Genomic DNA, 19,540 nt, shown 5'->3' with positions numbered 1-19,540 from the left:
ACAGCACAATGCAACGTTTTCTGACACACTGTAATTTGTTTAGGACATTGAGGCTATGTTCACACAATGAGCATTTGGTGAGTTTTTCTTGTTCAGAATTTAAGCACATAGTCAGTAAATTAGCTTAGTTGCGTTTTTGAGTGCATTTTTTTCGTGCGATTTTATAGTGTTTTTTGTGTCTTTTTGGTATATATATCATGTATAAACAAAACTGCTTTGTTTTTGATACTCCATGGTATTTGGCTTTGACAAAACGTTATGATATAGTCATGTGCAGATTACCTGCGTTCTTGATGCGTTTCTGCCACGAAAAGCGCTAACAATGTATGAGCGTTTTTTAACTGCAGATTTTTCATATCTAAAGAAAATCTACGGGAAAAATTCACACACAGAACTCAGCGTACCAGCAAGAGAAATTTAGATGTTGCAGATTTGAAACACGCATCACTGGTCAGTTTACACTGAGTAAAAAAAGCACAGAAGGCAGGAAATTTCTATAAATCCCATTCACTTTGCTCAAACTGCAACACACTGCTATTGTATTGCAGCAAAAAAAAGAGCAGCCTTAAAAACTCACCAAAAACTCATTGTGGGCATAGAGCCTAAGGGCTCGTGAAGACAACCGTATTTTCTGTCAGAGTGCATCTGATCACAGTCAGATCAGTGTTATTGTATGGAGCCGTGCAGATGTCCAATTTTTCCCTTGGACAAAGTCTGTCCGAGGAAAATAATCACAGCATGCTCGATTTACATCCAATATTCGAATCACACTTGGCCAGGTAAGTCACTGAGTCCGTCCCCAAAAATCGGACCACGCTACGATGACATCCGAGTGTGGTCTGAGTTTCATGGACTGACAGAATGGAGACATTTTTTCCATCTTCTTCTCATCGGAGGAAATCGGATCACACTATGATCAAACTCTGATTTGAGTTTAACCAGAGTGTGATTAGTATAATGAACCGATTCTCTCGCATGAGAGAAAATATTGTCTTGTGAGACTTTGACAAACTAACCTTATGGACCCCAAATAACAATATGCAATAAACATTCAATAAAGAAATAAATCTTGCTAGTTTTGGTTTTGTGGACCAAGCATATATAAAATGACTGTGCAATTTAAGTTTTAACCACATAGAAATATTAGAAGGCATAGTCAAAATACCCTAAACATCTCTATTCTGACACAGCCAATTCTAAGTACCTCCATTGCTTACCTACACCATATTTCAAAGTCCTCCACTACCCTTGGATTGGATTTGTAACTAGTTGACTGATAGTGATAGCTACCGTCGAGAGCTCTCAAGATAGCAGTGGTTATGTATTTTACTTACTGCCTGGTTGCCTGCTGTACTATGCCGGCTTTGATGGTAGAAATTGGTTAAAGATGTGGTTAAAGAAATTTTTACTGCCTGTGTCCATGAACACTGGTTAGGCATTCACTTGGGTAAATCATGTGACCGCTACCGTCTTGAGAGTTATGGATGGGATTACCACCATTATCCACTAGCAATCCAACACATGGGCAGCTAGGAGCCTTGAAAAGCAGAGCAGGGGTAAGCAATGGGGGATACAAATATAATATATTCATATACAGGTGCTTTTCACAAAATTTGAATATCATCAAAAAGTTAATTTATTTCAGTTCTTCAATGCAAAAAGTGAAACTCATATTATATAGAGTCATTACAAACAGAGTGATCTATTTCAAGTGTATATTTCTGTTAACCCAACGTCAGACTCCCTTTGATGTGGGCTCACGTGGTGAGCCGACATCTTTCCTGGCACATGTCAGCTGTTTTGAACTGCTGACATGTGCCTGGAACAGCCGTGGGTGGAATTGTGAACCACTCGCTGCTATTAACCTGTTAAATTTCGCTGTCAAACGCTGACAGCGGCATTTAACATGCGCTTCCGGCAATCAAGCCAGAAATCCGCCCACTGGTGATCGCGGCTCACCAGTGGGCTGGCATGACAACCAGAGGTCTCCTGGTGACCTCTATGGTTGCGACTGCAGGTTTGCTGTGAGCGTCGCCCAGTGGTCAGCACTCATAGCAGGTAAGTAATTCAGCTACATATAGGCGAACTGATCATCGCCTGTATGTACAGTAGCTGAGCCGATCGGGTTATGGCAGCTTCTAGTCTCCCATGGAGACTATTGAAGCATGCCAAAAGTAAAAAAAATGCTTTTAAAAATATAAAAAAAGATATAAAAGATCAAATCAACCCCCTTTCGCCCTATTCAAAATAAAACAATAAAAAAAAATCAAACATACATATATTTGGTATTGTCGTGTTCAGAATCGCCCGATTAACCTGATCGCTAAATGGTGTAGCGAGAAAAAAGTAAAAACCCCAGAATTAGGTTTTTTTGGTCGCCACAACATTGCATTAAAATGCAATAACATGCCATCAAAAGATCATATCTGCACCAAAATAGTATCATTAAAAATGTCAGCTCAGCACGCAAAAAATATGCCCTTACCCATCCTGAGATCACGAAAAATGGAGACGCTACGGGTATTGGAAAATAGCGCAATTTTTTTTTTTAACAAAGTTTGGAAATTTTTTTTCACCACTTAGATAAAAAAGACCCTAGACAGTTTTGGTGTTTATGAACTTGAAATGACCTGGAGAATCATAATGGCAGGTTAGTTTTAGCATTTAGTGAACCTAGTAAAAAAGCCAAACAAAAAACAAGTGTGGGATTGCAATTTTTTGCAATTTCTCGGCACTTGGATTTTTTTTTAAGTTTTCTAGTACATAACATGGTAAAACCAATGATGTAGTTCAAAAGTACAACTCGTCCCGCAAACACAAGCCCTCTCATGGCCATATTGACGGAAAAATAAAAAAGTTATGGTTCTGGGAAGAAGGGAAGCAAAAAAACAAAACGCAAAACCGAAAATACCTCTGGTCATGAAGGGGTTAATGTTGATGATTATGGCTTACAGCCAATGAAAACCCAAAAGTAATTATGTCAGTAAATTAGAATAATGAACAAAAAACACCTGCAAAGGCGTCCTAAGCATTTAAAAAGGTTCCTTAGTCTGTTTCAGTAGGATCCACAATCATGGGGAAGACTGCTGACTTGACAGATGTCCAGAAGGCAGTCATTGACACACTCTACAAAAGCCACAAAAGGTCATTGCTAAAGAAGCTGGCTGTTCACATATTAATGGAAGGCTGAGTGGAAAGAAAAAGTGTGGTATAAAAAAGGGGCACAAGCAAACGGTATAACTACAGCCTTGAAAGGATTGTTAAGAAAAGGCCATTCAAAAATTTGGGAAAGATTCACAAGGAGTGGACTGCTGCTGTGGTCATTACTTCAAGAGCCACCACACGCAGACATATCCAGGACATGGGCTACAAGTGTCGCATTCCTTGTGTCAAGCCACCCATGACCAATAGACAACGCCAGAAGCCTCTTACCTGGGCCAAGGAGAAAAAGAACTGGACTGTTGCTCAGTGGTCCAAGGTGTTTTCAGATCAAATTAAATTTTGCATTTAATTTGGAAATCAAGCTCCCAGAGTCTGGAGGAAGAGTGGAGATGCACACAATCCAAGCTGCTTGAGGTCTAGTGTGAAGTTTCCACAATCAGTGATAGTTTGGGGATCCATGTCATCTGCTGGTGTAGGTCCACTGTGTTTTATCACGACCAAAGTCAGTGCAGCCATTTACCAGGAAATTTTAGAGCACTTCATGTTTCCGTCTACTGACAAGCTTTTTGGATGTGGAATTTTCATTCTCCAGCAGGACTTGGCACCTGTCCACACTGCCAAAAGTATCAATGCCTGGTTTAAAAACAACAGTATCACTGTGCTTGATTGGCCAGCAAACTTGCCTGACCTTAACTCCATAATCTATTGGATATTGTCAAGAGGAATATAAAAGACACCAGACCCAACAATGCAGGCAAGCTGAAGGCTGCTATGAAAGCTATCTGGGCTTCCATAACACCTCAGCAGTGCCACAGGCTGATCGCCTCCATGCCACGCCACATTGATGCAGTAATTGATCACGTCGCATTGATACAGTAATTGATACAAAAGCAGCCCCGACCAAGTATCGCGTGCATTTACTGAACATACATTTCAGTTGGCCAACATTTCGAATTTTAAAATCATTTTTCAAGCTGGTGTTATAAAGTATTCTAATTTACTGAGATAATGACTTTTGAGTTTTCATTGGCTGTAAGCCATAATCATCAATATTAGCAGAAATAAACACTTGAAATAGATCACTCTGTTTGTAATGACTCTATATAATATATAAGTTTCACTTTTGGTATTGAAGAACTGAAATAAATTAACTTTTTGATTACATTCTAAATTTGTGAGAAGCACTTGTACATGCACACAAAGACACATTTTGGCTACATGGATACAAATCCTGACATAAACCCAGACACAGCCATATAAGACCCACCCATACATACGTATGCTGAACATTCTCTATAGTCAGGTCATTTAGCTGAAGTTCATCTTCCTCGAGGTTGTCAGTCTCATCTAATAAACTTGTATCAAAGGTAACCATAGGTGGTAGGCTTGCTGATGACCTGTGTAACAACACACCTAGGTTTAGGACTTATTTCATTCAAAATTCTCAAGCTAGCAGGAGCTGCAGAATTCATTTCTAAACCTAAACATTTTGTTATAAATTCACTTCAAATATTATTTCTCTGTCTCTAGCATTTCAGTCATTGTACTTGCCAAAATATCACTAGGATATGCTTGTTGGAGGACTTTATGTAAACCCTGGGAATATCTCAGTGAGCATCTTGGATGGGTCTGGGACATTCCTAGGATCAGTGGAGATGTTCCCAGGAGGGACAGTGGAACAATTGATGGTGGGATTAACACTAGGACTACTGGACTCGTGAACCCTGACTAGAACTACTGCAAGTAAGTAGTCAAAATGACTATACCAGTAGTCCTAGTGTTAAACACTTCCAGAAAAGTTGTCAACTACAGATATGCTAAAACTTGCTCCTTGGTGGTCATGTAAACCTCAGGGCTACCCTCAGATCACAACTGCAAGGTGACCTGAACCAAAGTTGCATTATCAAAAAAAATGTTGCTCAGCCTCATTAAGATGAAAGTATGAGGTGTGCAGCATATATTGACAACAAATTCCCTGTGGTTGGACAAATATGGAGGAAGACAATATAGGTATTCTGTGCTCTGCTGTTCGATGGTGCTACCAGGGGGTCAACTCTCCACCCATCATACCTTGCATATAAAAATGGGACACTAATGTATTTATAAATTGAAAAAAAACTTTATATTGCAGGAATTCCCAAAATAGGCTCGGAAGCAATATATGGCTTGAGGCTGTCTTCTCACTTGGTGTATTAGCACCAGGTCTACAACACAGCAGGTCTCCAGATGGGGACTTTTACTAGTAATTCTGCTGCCATGCAATCCCTTAGAAAAAAGATTGAAAAAATAAAACATCACAGAGGAGCAAATCTGGATGACCATATACTGGCCATTGGGGGTGGAAGGATAAATATGGTAAACTGGAAATAGGATGCTACTGCTTGTGGAGGGGGTGTTTGAAGCTGGATGCTATAGTGTGGTGGGACTGTTAGATGCAAGAATACCATATAGCGGTAAGGTGGGAAGTATGGTACTGAGCAGTGGACACAGTCTTAATGTGATTACTGTGGAGAAGCTTTCACGGTTATTATACAGGTAATGGGGGGCCCTGGGTGCTTCTACTGTGAGGGGAAAACTCTAGATGTCACTCTTAGAGCTGAATGTAGCTTTCAAGATAAGAAGTGTTAGGGGTTTATCCAGGGTTAATTTATTTTTTACAAAGGGCCTAAAAACAAACAGGAAGGTAGTTGCTAAATGTGGGCAGCGGACTGTCAATCAGCATGACATCGGCTGTCACGCCCCATTGACAGACCAGCCTGGAAGAAGAAAAGCAGCTCTGTTGACGTTGAGAAGCTAAATCGATGGCAAGAGTGGTCGGTGACTGCCTCTATGCCAGCGCTGGGTAGAATAGGCAGGTAGATAGCAACTACTCTTGCCGCTTAGGTTTTTAGTTCAATAGTAATTAAAGAACTGTCCTGAATAACCCCTTAAAGATCACTGAAATGTTGTATACTTTACAAAAAGGTTTGCGTTCTTTTAAATGTAAGTAAGAGTGCTTCTATTCAGTAAAATACTACAGATATCTTGAAAATGATAATAAATATGTGAACAAGGTTTTATGATTTTCCATTCTGCAATGGTCAGCCTTTATTTATATAAAACCAGGGTAGGCTGATAATAAGCATGATAATGCACTGACTTTACTGCTGATACATTCCACTGACAGCAATATCTGCTTCCATGACAGTATTATTTACCGGTTCATCTGGATGAAGTTTTCATACTCTTTACGTGGATTGATATTTATTATTGCATTATTTATCTCCTGGTGAACAGCTGCTATTTCTTCTTGTACAAGACTTGTGATTTTGTGGTATTCTTGCAAGATGTCTTTGCTAACAAAAAAAAAAAGTAAGTGAAAGACACAGACAAGTCTGCTGAGAACAACATATGCAAAAAGACATAGTAGTCTGCTCCCTGTGACCCTTTCCCAAACCTTTCTTTTAAAATCCCCTGAAAAAAAAGGTTGGTATTCTATGAATAGCAGCCACATGAAAGCAATTTCTCATGAAGTCTCCTGAGATCTCACCACTGATATGAACCCCATATGTTTGCCGTAGCAATATTTTATTTGGCTTGACTTAGAATGGAAAAAAAAAATAGTTTTAAAGGTCTGTCACTGTGCAAAACACACAGAACACCTTACACGTCTGACAACTGATCCACAGACTACTCAGAAAAAAAAAACAATGCTAAGGTCAGAAATTGATGAGATGTAAGTTTCGAATTTGTGGTCTCATTAGATGACCACAGACTAAATTATAGTAAATTCTTTTATTTTAAAGCTTCTCAATATAAAGCTTTAAGTGGACATACTGTAATATATAGTGTTTTATACTAGGCCGACAAAGAAATATGTCTTGGTCTATTAACACATACTACCTATGAAAAAGTTGCAAAATGGCATTACTAAGAAAAATACACTATGTAATTTTACTTTAGACAAAAATATCAAATATCACATTTACATAACAGGATATCAAAAATAACACAATAAATGTACAGGTCAACCTTCTAAGGAAATCATCAAAACTACAATTTGGTTTATGCCTACATGATGAACACCATCTTCTCCTGGAGGGTCTGCATGGACTCATGTAAGTTGGGCAGGCTCAGACTGTGGTGGTGCTCATCGTGTAGTTTGGCAGCTTTGATAGCCAAGATATACTGGTTGTGGAGAGTGTGCAGCTTCCAAGTGTTCTTCACATACTTCTCCTTAGTTTTGTCACGATCTCTGTCTGGAAAAGACACAATAAGACATAGTTCATGATAACTAGAAAGATAAAACACAATATGAGTGAAGATGCCTGCATTTCTCTGAAGCTTAACGTGGAAGAATTCTTACCTCTCGGAGACATGAAAGGTTTCAGATTGCATTTATATTTTATACAAGAGATTCTTCTCTGATATGTTAATCTACAAAATTTATTCCTATGATTACAACTATAAAGTGAATATCCAGTGTCTTTTACTAGAAATAAGTACTGCTCCGAATATTTAATACGGATCACAATGCGCCATACAATAAAGTGGAAACAGTTAAATTACATAATAAATCAACTTATTCTTCCTTATCTAGTGCCGCAGCACTGTAGAGCGGAATATGCAGCCTTGTGCCTGCTCCATTCACTTCCCTAGACAATGCCAAAGTATGGTAATAGGTGCAGGAAACATAATATTATAGACAATGGAACTACATGACTATTAAGGCAAATGGCTCCTCGCAGATGACTTGTTCAGGGTAATTATGATTCAGCAAGAACACAGTGAAAAGTGTAAATTCTGCTATAATAAATATTAACTTGCAGAACAAAAACCATGCTATAAAAGAGAATGTGTCAGCAGCTTTTTGCTGCATAATCTGAGAGCAGCATGATGTAGGGGCGAAAGCCTGATTCCAGTGATGTATCACTTCTCTGCTTGGTGTAGTTTTGATAAAATCCCTGTTTTCTCTGCTGTAGATGTAGAAGTGCTCAGAATACTGAGCTGTGTTTAACCCCACCAACACCCCTGATTAGCAGCTGCTTGTGTTCACTGTGATTTGTCAGCAAACTGCCAATCCGGTGGTGGTGAAGGGTTACATAGATTAGCCAGACTTGTTTTCACATGAGACCTAGTCAGGCAGTGATAAAACACTGCTTGTTTTGAAACTACAACACATACCCTAAAAAGTGACATGTCCTGGGAATCAGGCTTTCTTGATCTATAGTATGCTGCTCTCAGATTAGATAACAAAAAACCTGCTCAAAGATTCTCTTTTAAAGCACCACTACTGCGTTTTCTTTTTATTTCGCCACTGGAGCGGTGTGAAAATCTAAGTCCACTGCCCCCTGCCTTATACTCACCTTCTGGTGTTTTCATCTGTTTTTGCCACTGCTCCGATCCATCTCCTGCAGTTTGTGACCAGACGGCCGCTCCATGTTTCATGGAGCGAGATGTTGGCCAGTAAGTAAAGTAAGTCTATGAGAGCTTCATTCCGGCCCTCATAGATTTGCATTGAGAGCTTGTGATGTAGTTTCTGAATTCTGGCCAATCAGAAGCTGCGCTCACAAGATGACGCCACACAACCAGAGTGGCGAAGAAAAATGGTGAAGACGCCAGATGGTGAATATATGACTGGGGGACTTACATTTAAAGCGCCACTCTAGAGATGAAAAAAAAAAAAGCTGGAGTGATGCTTTAATAGCTCTATAATGTTGGGTTTTACAGTCTAAAATTCAGCTGACAGATTCCTTTTAAAGAGGACTTTTCACCAACTCAAAAGTGGCACATTTTTGCTCTTGTTTTATTCCATGTAATTCTCTGAGTTTTCTGGCCACCCACTGACGAAGGACAAGTTCTGAAACAAGAGTCAGGATAGTGAGCTCAACTTGCACAGCTGATCACACAGGTAACTGTCTCCTTGTTGCTTTCGTTACACAGATCATTGTCAGAATCCATTGGCTTACTTTACACCTGTAAAACCCTTTGTTACATACATATGTGGGTTGTATATTAGCATTGTCCTTTTATTGCTTATGACTGACACCTAACATATTGTTATCAATTGATACATCTATTGGTTCACTCCTCGCCACGTATAGGATCTGATTCCTTTTTGTAATTATATATGGGCATTTCTTTATATTTTCAGCACCTATAAACAATAGTGTATGTCTTATGCTGCTGTCCTCTTACCTGTTTGACCTTTGATTGTACTATATATTTTTATCATACTGTGCATTTACCACTAGATGTAAGCGTATGTATAATTTTATGTACTGTAAGTGAAGGCACTCTTCTTTCAGCAGTGCCACCATTCACCATGTCTGAACGTGTGGTCAATAATATTCTAAAACTAGTAGCGTTACAAATAAAACACCTTTATTAGAACAGTGTTTCCTCTTTTGGTCTGCCACTTATATCCTATAGCACACGTACAGTATATATCACAATTTTTAACAATATATATCTAATCATCTATTAGTTGATATATATTAATTGCTCCCGTTCAGCATGTATTGCATCTAATAGCTCTATAATGTAGGGTTTTATAGTCTAAAATTCAGCTGACAGATTCCTTTTAAAGAGGACTTTTCACCAAGTCAAAAGTGGCAAATTTTTGCTTTCCTTTTATTCCTGCTAATTCTTTGAGATTTTGGGGGGGGGGGGGGGGGGGTTTGCATGTTTTTATTAAAATCTACCATAAGTATCACGCAGATGTCTTGCATGCCTTCTCAGCACCACCCTACTCATTGCGTTCACCACTCTGCTTCTCCAGTGTCAGACCATCTCCCTGAACTGACTTGTGTCCACTGCCAGCTCTGCTCCTAGAGAGTCTTCACCTAGCTATAGGGAGGAGTAGCCAAATCCCACAGGAATTTAACCCTGCTCTATTCTGCATGGTTTGCCTTCCCCAGTCTATCACTAGGCAGCATGGGGTTTATTGCCCGATTGTTGGCTCCAAATTACTTGTCTCTGAATCCTATGGGTGCATGTTTGCTTTATCTCTCCTGGTATTGACCTAGCTCATATACTGAACCTGTGCTACTTGCCCTGACCCTGGACTGTCAGACCACATCTTTGTCTTCAACCCCCTGTACCTTGTCCCTATGCCTCTCATCCTCTGGTCAGCTGCTGCAAATCCAGGGACTGCCCTTGAGAGGTACCCTATTAAAGCTTTTAGCTTGCTGCTGGAAGCTGAAGCTGCCAGACACAGCTCAGTGTCTCCCTGGCTAGGTGTGCATCTTCTCCTCCTGGTTTGTTTAGTGTATTCCAGGTTTGATACCAGCTTATTTCTAACTATTATTATGGATTCTGATTTTGTCCTTGATGTGACCTCTCGGCTCTGACCCTGCTTGGCAACCATTCCTACTTCTGGAAAGCAGCCCATCTCTGGTAGCATTCCATTGGGTCCTATTGTAATACCAGATCCCTGAACAGAGGTTAAAGGGTATTGGGATTTCTATGGAGTCTGCCAGATGGCGTGGTTTGTGCCAAGTCTGTCTGCGGTAGCCTTTTGAGCCTGTGGCCTTAGGCCGACATTACGCCTACACTTCCAAATCTCATCTGACATTGCTGTCAGCGCTCACTCTCTCCACTATACTGACTGCTGCGAGATGAGATCTGGAAGTGTTTGTAATGATATATAACTAAAATCTACTGTATGTAAATACAGTAGCTACAGAGGTCAGTAAAGAAATAAGGGAGTGTTCTTTTTTCCCTTGCTTGCATGGTGCTGTCTGCTTATGATTGGTCATCCTCATGCAGGGGAAGAAGTACAAGCCCCCAGAGCCAAATCTCTACAAAAACCCCAACTGAACTATAGCATAAATTATAACCTAAATTTTATAAGCTAGTATCTCCATAACAGAGAGAAGAAATAAAAAATAATTAAAAAATTATGTTTTACTCAGCTCTGCAGTTCCTATTCAAGGATTCCAGTTTAACATGCTTAAATTAGTAACAGGCTCTCTTTAAAACAAATTCTGGTTGTTGCAGCCCAACAAATAGATGTTAATTTGCCCTATCAACAAATATGTATGCAGTGAACTAAGTGTCCCAAAATGAATGCTGCAGTTGGGTAGGAATATACTGTATATATAATGAAATAATCAGCACAGAATTTTAGACCTAAAAACCAAATGGTGTTAAAAGGTAGTAATAATAACAATTTTATTTCTATAGCACCAACATGTCCCACCGCAGTTTGCAAATTAAAAGGTATACATCAATACATATCTATACCGGATATGTTCTCACTATACCGGTATACAATCTGTAGATGGACTAACACTACTGCTCCCACATTCACTAAGGTATGGGGTCAGTCTGTTGCTACTGGCTCTTTTTAGATTCACTCAAAATAAATGTAGCATGCACCTCTTATAGGCTTTAAATGTTTATAATTTGCAGTGTAATCACCTTTATTTGCTTCTTGGTACTTTTTTTTGGCTTGTATTGTATCTTTTACTTTACTACGATATTGAGTCTTCAGGTTTTCAGGTTCCTGTTGAGTCGTCTATAGAATGAAAAGCCAGAGGTACATTATACTTAAAAGTTGTTTTTAAAATATCAAACACTTGCAATATGAATATCGTGTATCACTTATATTTTGTAATGGAAAGGAATCATATTTTATTTATAATTTCTTATTATAATCACAGTTAAATTGACATAGTGACCAATTACCATCATTCAGAACAATAAAAAATAGAAAATAGAAAACTACCAAATAGTTTGACCTATATTTATTTTTGTGGTCCCTTGCAGTACTGCAGTTTAGGGCCTCTGACCTTTCCGGCGCCTGCGCACTGCAGTACTATCCTCTGCCCTCAACAGGGCAGAGCAAAGTACGCCTGCGCCGGAGCCGTGGCTGAAGATCAGAAGAGGACGTCTTGTAATGAAGATAGGAGGCGCCGCAGCGGACCGGAGACACCCATCTGACCTGACCAGCAGCGGGACCGCCCCTGGGTGAGTATAATCTAACGTATTTTTCTCCTCTTTCAGGTAACATCGGGGGCTTATCTACAGCATTACAGAATGCTGTAGATAAGCCCCTGATGTCGGTGGGCTTACCTCACCAGCGATTTTCGGGGTGACAGGTTCCCTTTAAATTTACTAAATATCACATAATGAAAATCAAACATAGGTTTTATATTGTGGTTCAACAGAAAAATGTAAAGTAAACTAATGAAATTGGCCTGGATAAAAATGATGGTACCTCTAGATAAGATTGAAAATAATTTGACCATAGGGACAGGTTAAATTATGGTGTGTCCTGTAATTAGCATCACAGGTTTTTTTTTTACAAACTTTTAATCAATTAATCTGTCTATTTAAAAGGTGAAAAGTAGTCACTGAGCTGTTTGGTATCATAGTGTGTACCACACTCAACATAGACCAAAGAAAGCTGATCGCTGCTATGCAGCAGAAATGGAGGTGTGCTGTGAGCGCCGACCACAGGGTGGCGCTCACAGCCACCGGTGATCAGTAACCATAGAGGTCTCTAGGACCTCTATGGTTACCATCCTGACGCATCGCCGACCCCCGATCATGTGACGTGGCTCGGCGATGACGTCATTTCCGGCCACCCGGCCGGATGCGGTAGTTAAATGCCGCTGTCTGCGTTTGACAGCGGCATTTAACTAGTTAATAGCGGCGGGTGAATCGTGATTTCACCCGCCGCTATTGCGGGCACATGTCAGCTGTTCAAAACAGCTGACATGTCCCGGCTTTGATGCGGGCTCACCGCGGAGCCCTGCATCAAAGCAGGGGAGCTGACATCGGACGTACTATACAGTCCGATGTCAGTAAGGGGTTAACTTGACAAGCCAGAGCTGGTATGTCACTCTCCATGAGGAGAAACGTTACCCCTTAGAACCCAGTCCAGAGTCTCTCATCTAGCCAAATTTGTTCTCATGCTTCGCACTGACGAGGGCCAACAGCCCGAAACACCGTGTCTGCGAATTGAGATAATGATTTGGCTTTTATCCGAAATCATATTGCACGACTCGTTAAAGAGTTGATTGTGACTTGTAGGATCACTACTTACAGCAGGTGGCGCTATAGAGTATAAGTTCTCTTTTTCTCTGAAGAGGCAATATGTATATTAACAAGCCACAAAGTTTCTAAGAAAAAGTCCTTTCGACAGATAAGACAAAATTGGAACGCTTTGGAAAAAGTCACATCAGCTCTATTTTCATAGACCGAAAAATGAAGCATGCAAAAAACATTGTACCTACTGTAAAAAATGGAGGAGGCTTGGTTATATTTTGGTGCTGCTTTGCTGCCTCTGGCACAGGGTCTCTATAATCTGTGCAGAGTACAAAATCTCAAGACTATCAGGGCATTCTAGAGCGAAATGTGCTGCCAAGTGTCGGATAGCTTGGTTTGAGTTGCAGGTCATGGGTCCTCAATATTGCAATTAAAAGAAAGAACCTGGCACTCAACTTAATGCTTGTGGAATTTTAATTGTAGTAGCCAAAAACGTTTCGGTCCTATGTCCGGACCTTCATCAGTTACGTACTAGTAGTAGGATAATCGTAGAAAATGACAACTGAGTCATATAGGGCACAGCATAGTCTGCGTCTGGTAATGCGCAGATAGTAATTAGGCACACTGATTGGACTTGTAACGCTGGTATGTGCTGTGCTGGTGTCAAGACGCGGAGTCCTCGGCTGGTCTCCAGGACTCCGTGTCTGGACACCAGCACAGCACAGCACATACCAGCGTTACAAGTCCATTCAGTGTGCCTAATTACTATCTGCGCATTACCAGACGCAGACTATGTTGTGCCCTATATGACTCAGTTGTCATTTTCTACGATTATCCTACTACTAGTACGTAACTGATGAAGGTCCGGACATAGGACCGAAACGTTTTTGGCTACTACGATTAAAATTCCACAAGCATTAAGTTGAGTGCCAGGTTCTTTCTTTTAGTTTCATACGGTGTAGTGCACACACTTCTATCTTTTATAATAATATTGCAATGACCCAAAACACACAGCTAAAAACATCCAAAAATGTCTAAAAGCAAAGCATTGGACTAATCTGAAGTGGTCTTTTATGAGAGAAGATCTAAATGCTATTGAACATCTGATGAAGGTTCTGAAAAATTTAGTCTGGAAAAACTGCCTTCATATCTGAGACAGCTGGAGAAGTTTTCTCAAGAGCAGGTGGCCAAAAATACTTGTGGACAAGTGAAGAGGTCTCATTGAAAGTTACAGAAATTGTTTGTTTGCAGTAATTGCCTTACCCCTCTTAGTGACCGGACCAAATTTTTTAAATCTGACCAGTGTCACTTTATGTAGTAATAACTCTGGAATGCTTCAACAAATGTTGAAATTGTTTTTTTCACAGAACATTATACTTTATGATAATGGTAAATTTAAGTTGATATGTTTTGTGTTTATTTATAAAAAATTATCAAAAATTTTTAAAAATTAGCAATTTTCAAATTTTGAATGATTATCCCTTTGATCCAGATAGTCATACCACACAAAAACATTAATAAATAACATTTCCCTCATGCCTGCTTTAAATCAGCACCATTTGTAAAATGTTATGTTTATTTGGTTAGCATTTTAGTAGGTTTAAGAATGTAGCAGTACTTTTTCATTTTTTCGTGGAAATTTACAAAATTTATTTTTTTAGGGACCTAATTCAGGTTTGAAGTGACTTTAGGGGTCCTATATATTAGAAACCCCCCAAAACTGATACCATTTTAAAAACAACACCCCCTGACATGTTGAAAACTGCTGTCAGGTAGCTTACCAACCCTTCAGGTGCTTTTCAGGAATTAATACAAAGTGGCATGACAGGAATGAAAAAGTGTATTTTTACCAACTAAATGTCGCTAACTTTTGAACAGGTCACTGTAGCCGGCAGACTCTAAGGCCGCTATTTGGCCATGAATTGCCATGGCAAACATCAGGACCACACAATCATGATATTAGGGTGCCAATGGGGATAAAGAGGAAGCCCCCCCCCACAATCTTTTAACCATTTATATGATATAGTCATTATTGACAGCAGCATCTAAGGGTTTAACCCCTTCATGACCCAGCCTATTTTGACCTTAAAGACCTTGCCGTTTTTTTCAATTCTGACCAGTGTCCCTTTATGAGGTAATAACTCAGGAACGCTTCAACGGATCCTAGCGGTTCTGAGATTGTTTTTTCGTGACATATTGGGCTTCATGTTAGTGGTAAATTTAGGTCAATAAATTCTGCGTTTATTTGTGATAAAAACGGAAATTTGGCGAAAATATTGAAAATTTCACAATTTTCACATTTTGAATTTTTATTCTGTTAAACCAGAGAGATATGTGACACAAAATAGTTAATAAATAACATTTCCCACATGTTTACTTTACATCAGCACAATTTTGGAAACAAAATTTTTTTTTGTTAGGAAGTTATAAGGGTTAAAATTTGACCAGCGATTTGTCATTTTTACAACGAAATTTACAAAACCATTTTTTTTAGGGACCACCTCACATTTGAAGTCAGTTTGAGGGGTCTATATGGCTGAAAATACCCAAAAGTGACACCATTCTAAAAACTGCACCCCTCAAGGTACTCAAAATCACATTCAAGAAGTTTATTAACCCTTCAGGTGCTTCACAGCAGCAGAAGCAACATGGAAGGAAAAAATGAACATTTAACTTTTTAGTCACAAAAATTATCTTTTAGCAACAATTTTTTTATTTTCCCAATGGTAAAAGGAGAAACTGAACCACGAAAGTTGTTGTCCAATTTGTCCTGAGTACGCTGATACCTCATATGTGGGGGTAAACCACTGTTTGGGCGCTCGGCAGGGCTTGGAAGGGAAGTAGCGCCATTTGACTTTTTGAATCAAAAATTGGCTCCACTCTTTAGCGGACACCATGTCACATTTGGAGAGCACCCGTGTGCCTAAAAATTGGAGCTCCCCCACAAGTGACCCCATTTTGGAAACTAGACGCCCCAAGGAACTTATCTAGATGCATAGTGAGCACTTTGAACCCCCAGGTGCTTCACAAATTGATCCGTAAAAATGAAAAAGTACTTTTTTTTCACAAAAAAATTCTTTTAGCCTCAATTTTTTCATTTTTACATGGGCAACAGGATAAAATGGATCCTAAAATGTGTTGGGCAATTTCTCCTGAGTACACCAATACCTCACATGTGGGGGTAAACCACTGTTTGGGCACATGGTAAGGCTCGGAAGGGAAGGAGCGCCATTTGACTTTTTGAATGAAAAATTATTTCCATCGTTAGCGGACACCATGTCGCGTTTGGATAGCTCCTGTGTGCCTAAACATTGGCGCTCCCCCACAAGTGACCCCATTTTGGAAACTAGACCCCCCAAGGAACTTATTTAGATGCCTAGTGAGCACTTTAAACCCTCAGGTGCTTCACAAATTGATCTGTAACAATGAAAAAGTACTTTTTTTTTCACAAAAAAATTATTTTCGCCTCAATTTTTTCATTTTCACATGGGCAGTAGGATAAAATGGTTCATAAAATTTGTTGGGCAATTTCTCCCGAGTACGCCGATACCTCATATGTGGGGGTAAACCACTGTTTGGGCACTCGGCAGGGCTCGGAAGGGAAGGCGCGCCATTTGACTTTTTGAATGGAAAATTAGCTCCAATTGTTAGCGGACACCATGTCGCGTTTGGAGAGCCCCTGTGTGCCTAAACATTGGAGCTCCCCCACAAGTGACCACATTTTGGAAACTAGACCCCCCAAGGAACTTATCTAGATGCATATTGAGCACTTTAAACCCCCAGGTGCTTCACAGAACTTTATAACGCAGAGCCATGAAAATAAAAAATAATTTTTCTTTCCTCAAAAATGATTTTTTAGCCTGGAATTTCCTATTTTGCCAAGGATAATAGGAGAAATTGGACCCCAAATATTGTTGTCCAGTTTGTCCTGAGTACGCTGATACCCCATATGTGGGGGTAAACCACTGTTTGGGCGCACGGCAGGGCTCGGAAGGGATGGCACGCCATTTGGCTTTTTAAATGGAAAATTAGCTCCAATCATTAGCGGACACCATGTCACGTTTGGAGAGCCCCTGTGTGCCTAAACATTGGAGATCCCCCAGAAATGACCCCATTTTGGAAACTAGACCCCCAAAGGAACTAATCTAGATGTGTGGTGAGGACTTTGAACCCCCAAGTGCTTCACAGAAGTTTATAACGCAGAGCCATGAAAATAAAAAAATAAAAAATTATTTTCTCAAAAATGATCTTTTAGCCTGCAATTTTTTATTTTCCCAAGGGTAACAGGAGAAATTTGACCCCAAAAGTTGTTGTCCAGTTTCTCCTGAGTACGCTGATACCCCATATGTGGGGGTAAATCACTGTTTGGGCACATGCCGGGGCTCGGAAGTGAAGTAGTGACGTTTTGAAATGCAGACTTTGATGGAATGCTCTGTGGGCGTCACGTTGCGTTTGCAGAGCCCCTGATGTGGCTTCACAGTAGAAACCCCCCACAAGTGACCCCATTTTGGAAACTAGACCCCCAAAGGAACTTATCTAGATGTGTGGTGAGCACTTTGAACCCCCAAGTGCTTCATAGAAGTTTATAATGCAGAGCCGTAAAAATAATAAATACGTTTTCTTTCCTCAAAAATAATTATTTAGCCCAGAATTTTTTATTTTCCCAAGGGTTACAGGAGAAATTGGACCCCATAAGTTGTTGTCCTGTTTCTCCTGAGTACGCTGGTACCCCATATGTGGGGGTAAACCACTGTTTGGGCACATGCCGAGGCTCGGAAGTGAAGTAGTGACGTTTTGAAATGCAGACTTTGATGGAATGCTCTGTGGGCGTCACGTTGCGTTTGCAGAGCCCCTGATGTGGCTTAACAGTAGAAACCCCCCACAAGTGACCCCATTTTGGAAACTAGACCCCGAAAGGAACTTATCTAGATGTGTGGTGAGCACTTTGAACCCCCAAGTGCTTCATAGAAGTTTATAATGCAGAGCCGTGAAAATAATAAATACGTTTTCTTTCCTCAAAAATAATTATTTAGCCCAGAATTTTTTAATTTTCCCAAGGGTAACAGGAGAAATTTGACCCCAATATTTGTTGTCCAGTTTCTCCTGAGTATGGTGATACCCCATATCTGGGGGTAAACCACTGTTTGGGCACACGTTGGGGCTCGGAAGTGAAGTAGTGACGTTTTGAAATGCAGACTTTGATGGAATGCTCTGCGGGCGTCACGTTGCGTTTGCAGAGCCCCTGATGTGCCTAAACAGTAGAAACCCCCCACAAGTGACCCCATTTTGGAAACTAGACCCCAAAAGGAACTTATCTAGATGTGTGGTGAGCACTTTGAACCCCCAAGTGCTTCATAGAAGTTTATAATGCAGAGCCGTGAAAATAAAAAATCATTTTTCTTTCCTCAAAAATTATGTTTTAACAAGCAGTTTTTTATTTTCACAAGGGTAGCAGGAGAAATTGGACCCAAAAAGTTGTTGTCCAGTTTCTCCTGAGTACGCTGATACCCCATGTGTGGGGGTAAACCACTGTTTGGGCACACGTCGGGGCTCAGAAAGGAAGTAGTGACTTTTGAAATGCAGACTTTGATGGAATGGTCTGCGGGCATCACGTTGCGTTTGCAGAGCCCCTGGTGTGCCTAAACAGTAGAAACCCCCCACAAGTGACCCCATTTTAGAAACTAGACCCCCCAAGGAACTTATCTAGATATGTGGTGAGCACTTTGAACCCCCAAGTGCTTCACAGACGTTTACAACGCAGAGCCGTGAAAATAAAAAATCATTTTTCTTTCCTCAAAAATGATGTTTTAGCAAGCATTTTTTTAGATTCACAAGGGTAACAGGAGAAATTGGACCCCAGTAATTGTTGCGCAGTTTATCCTGAGTACACTGATACCCCATATGTGGGGGTAAACCACTGTTTGGGCACACGTCAGGGCTCAGAAGTGAGGGAGCACCATTTGACTTTTTGAATACGAGATTGGCTGGAATCAATGGTGGCGCCATGTTGCGTTTGGAGACCCCTGATGTGCCTAAACAGTGGTAACCCCTCAATTCTACCTCCAACACTAACCCCAACACACTCCTAACCCTAATCCCAACTGTAGCCATAACCCTAATCACAACCCTAACCACAACCCTAATTCCAACCCTAACCCTAAGGCTATGTGCCCACGTTGCGGATTCGTGTGAGATATTTCCGCACCATTTTTGAAAAATCCGCGGGTAAAAGGCACTGCGTTTTACCTGCGGATTTTCCGCGGATTTCCAGTGTTTTTTGTGCGGATTTCACCTGCGGATTCCTATTGAGGAACAGGTGTAAAACGCCGCGGAATCCGCACAAAGAATTGACATGCTGCGGAAAATACAACGCAGCGTTTCCGCACGGTATTTTCTGCACCAT

The 19,540-nt window shown here is 40.4% G+C and overlaps 1 protein-coding gene across 1 annotated transcript in view; it reads right to left on the bottom strand.

The window, feature by feature from the left end:
- The window catches only part of FES (FES proto-oncogene, tyrosine kinase), a 259,267-nt gene that overhangs the window by 95,035 nt on the left and 144,692 nt on the right, over positions 1-19,540 (bottom strand). Inside the window, exons 4-7 of the mRNA XM_069766154.1 lie at positions 11,566-11,662; positions 7,217-7,400; positions 6,360-6,497; positions 4,440-4,559 (exon numbers count right to left, since the gene is read on the bottom strand). Coding sequence (XP_069622255.1) covers positions 4,440-4,559; positions 6,360-6,497; positions 7,217-7,400; positions 11,566-11,662 — 539 coding nt within the window. The remainder of the gene's footprint in view (positions 1-4,439; positions 4,560-6,359; positions 6,498-7,216; positions 7,401-11,565; positions 11,663-19,540) is intronic.

The sequence above is a fragment of the Ranitomeya imitator genome, chromosome 4, assembly GCF_032444005.1.
Source record: "Ranitomeya imitator isolate aRanImi1 chromosome 4, aRanImi1.pri, whole genome shotgun sequence".
Taxonomy (NCBI): Eukaryota; Metazoa; Chordata; class Amphibia; order Anura; family Dendrobatidae; genus Ranitomeya; species Ranitomeya imitator.
Note: the sequence above shows the minus strand (reverse complement) of the source record. Positions and strands in the feature narration are given on the sequence as shown.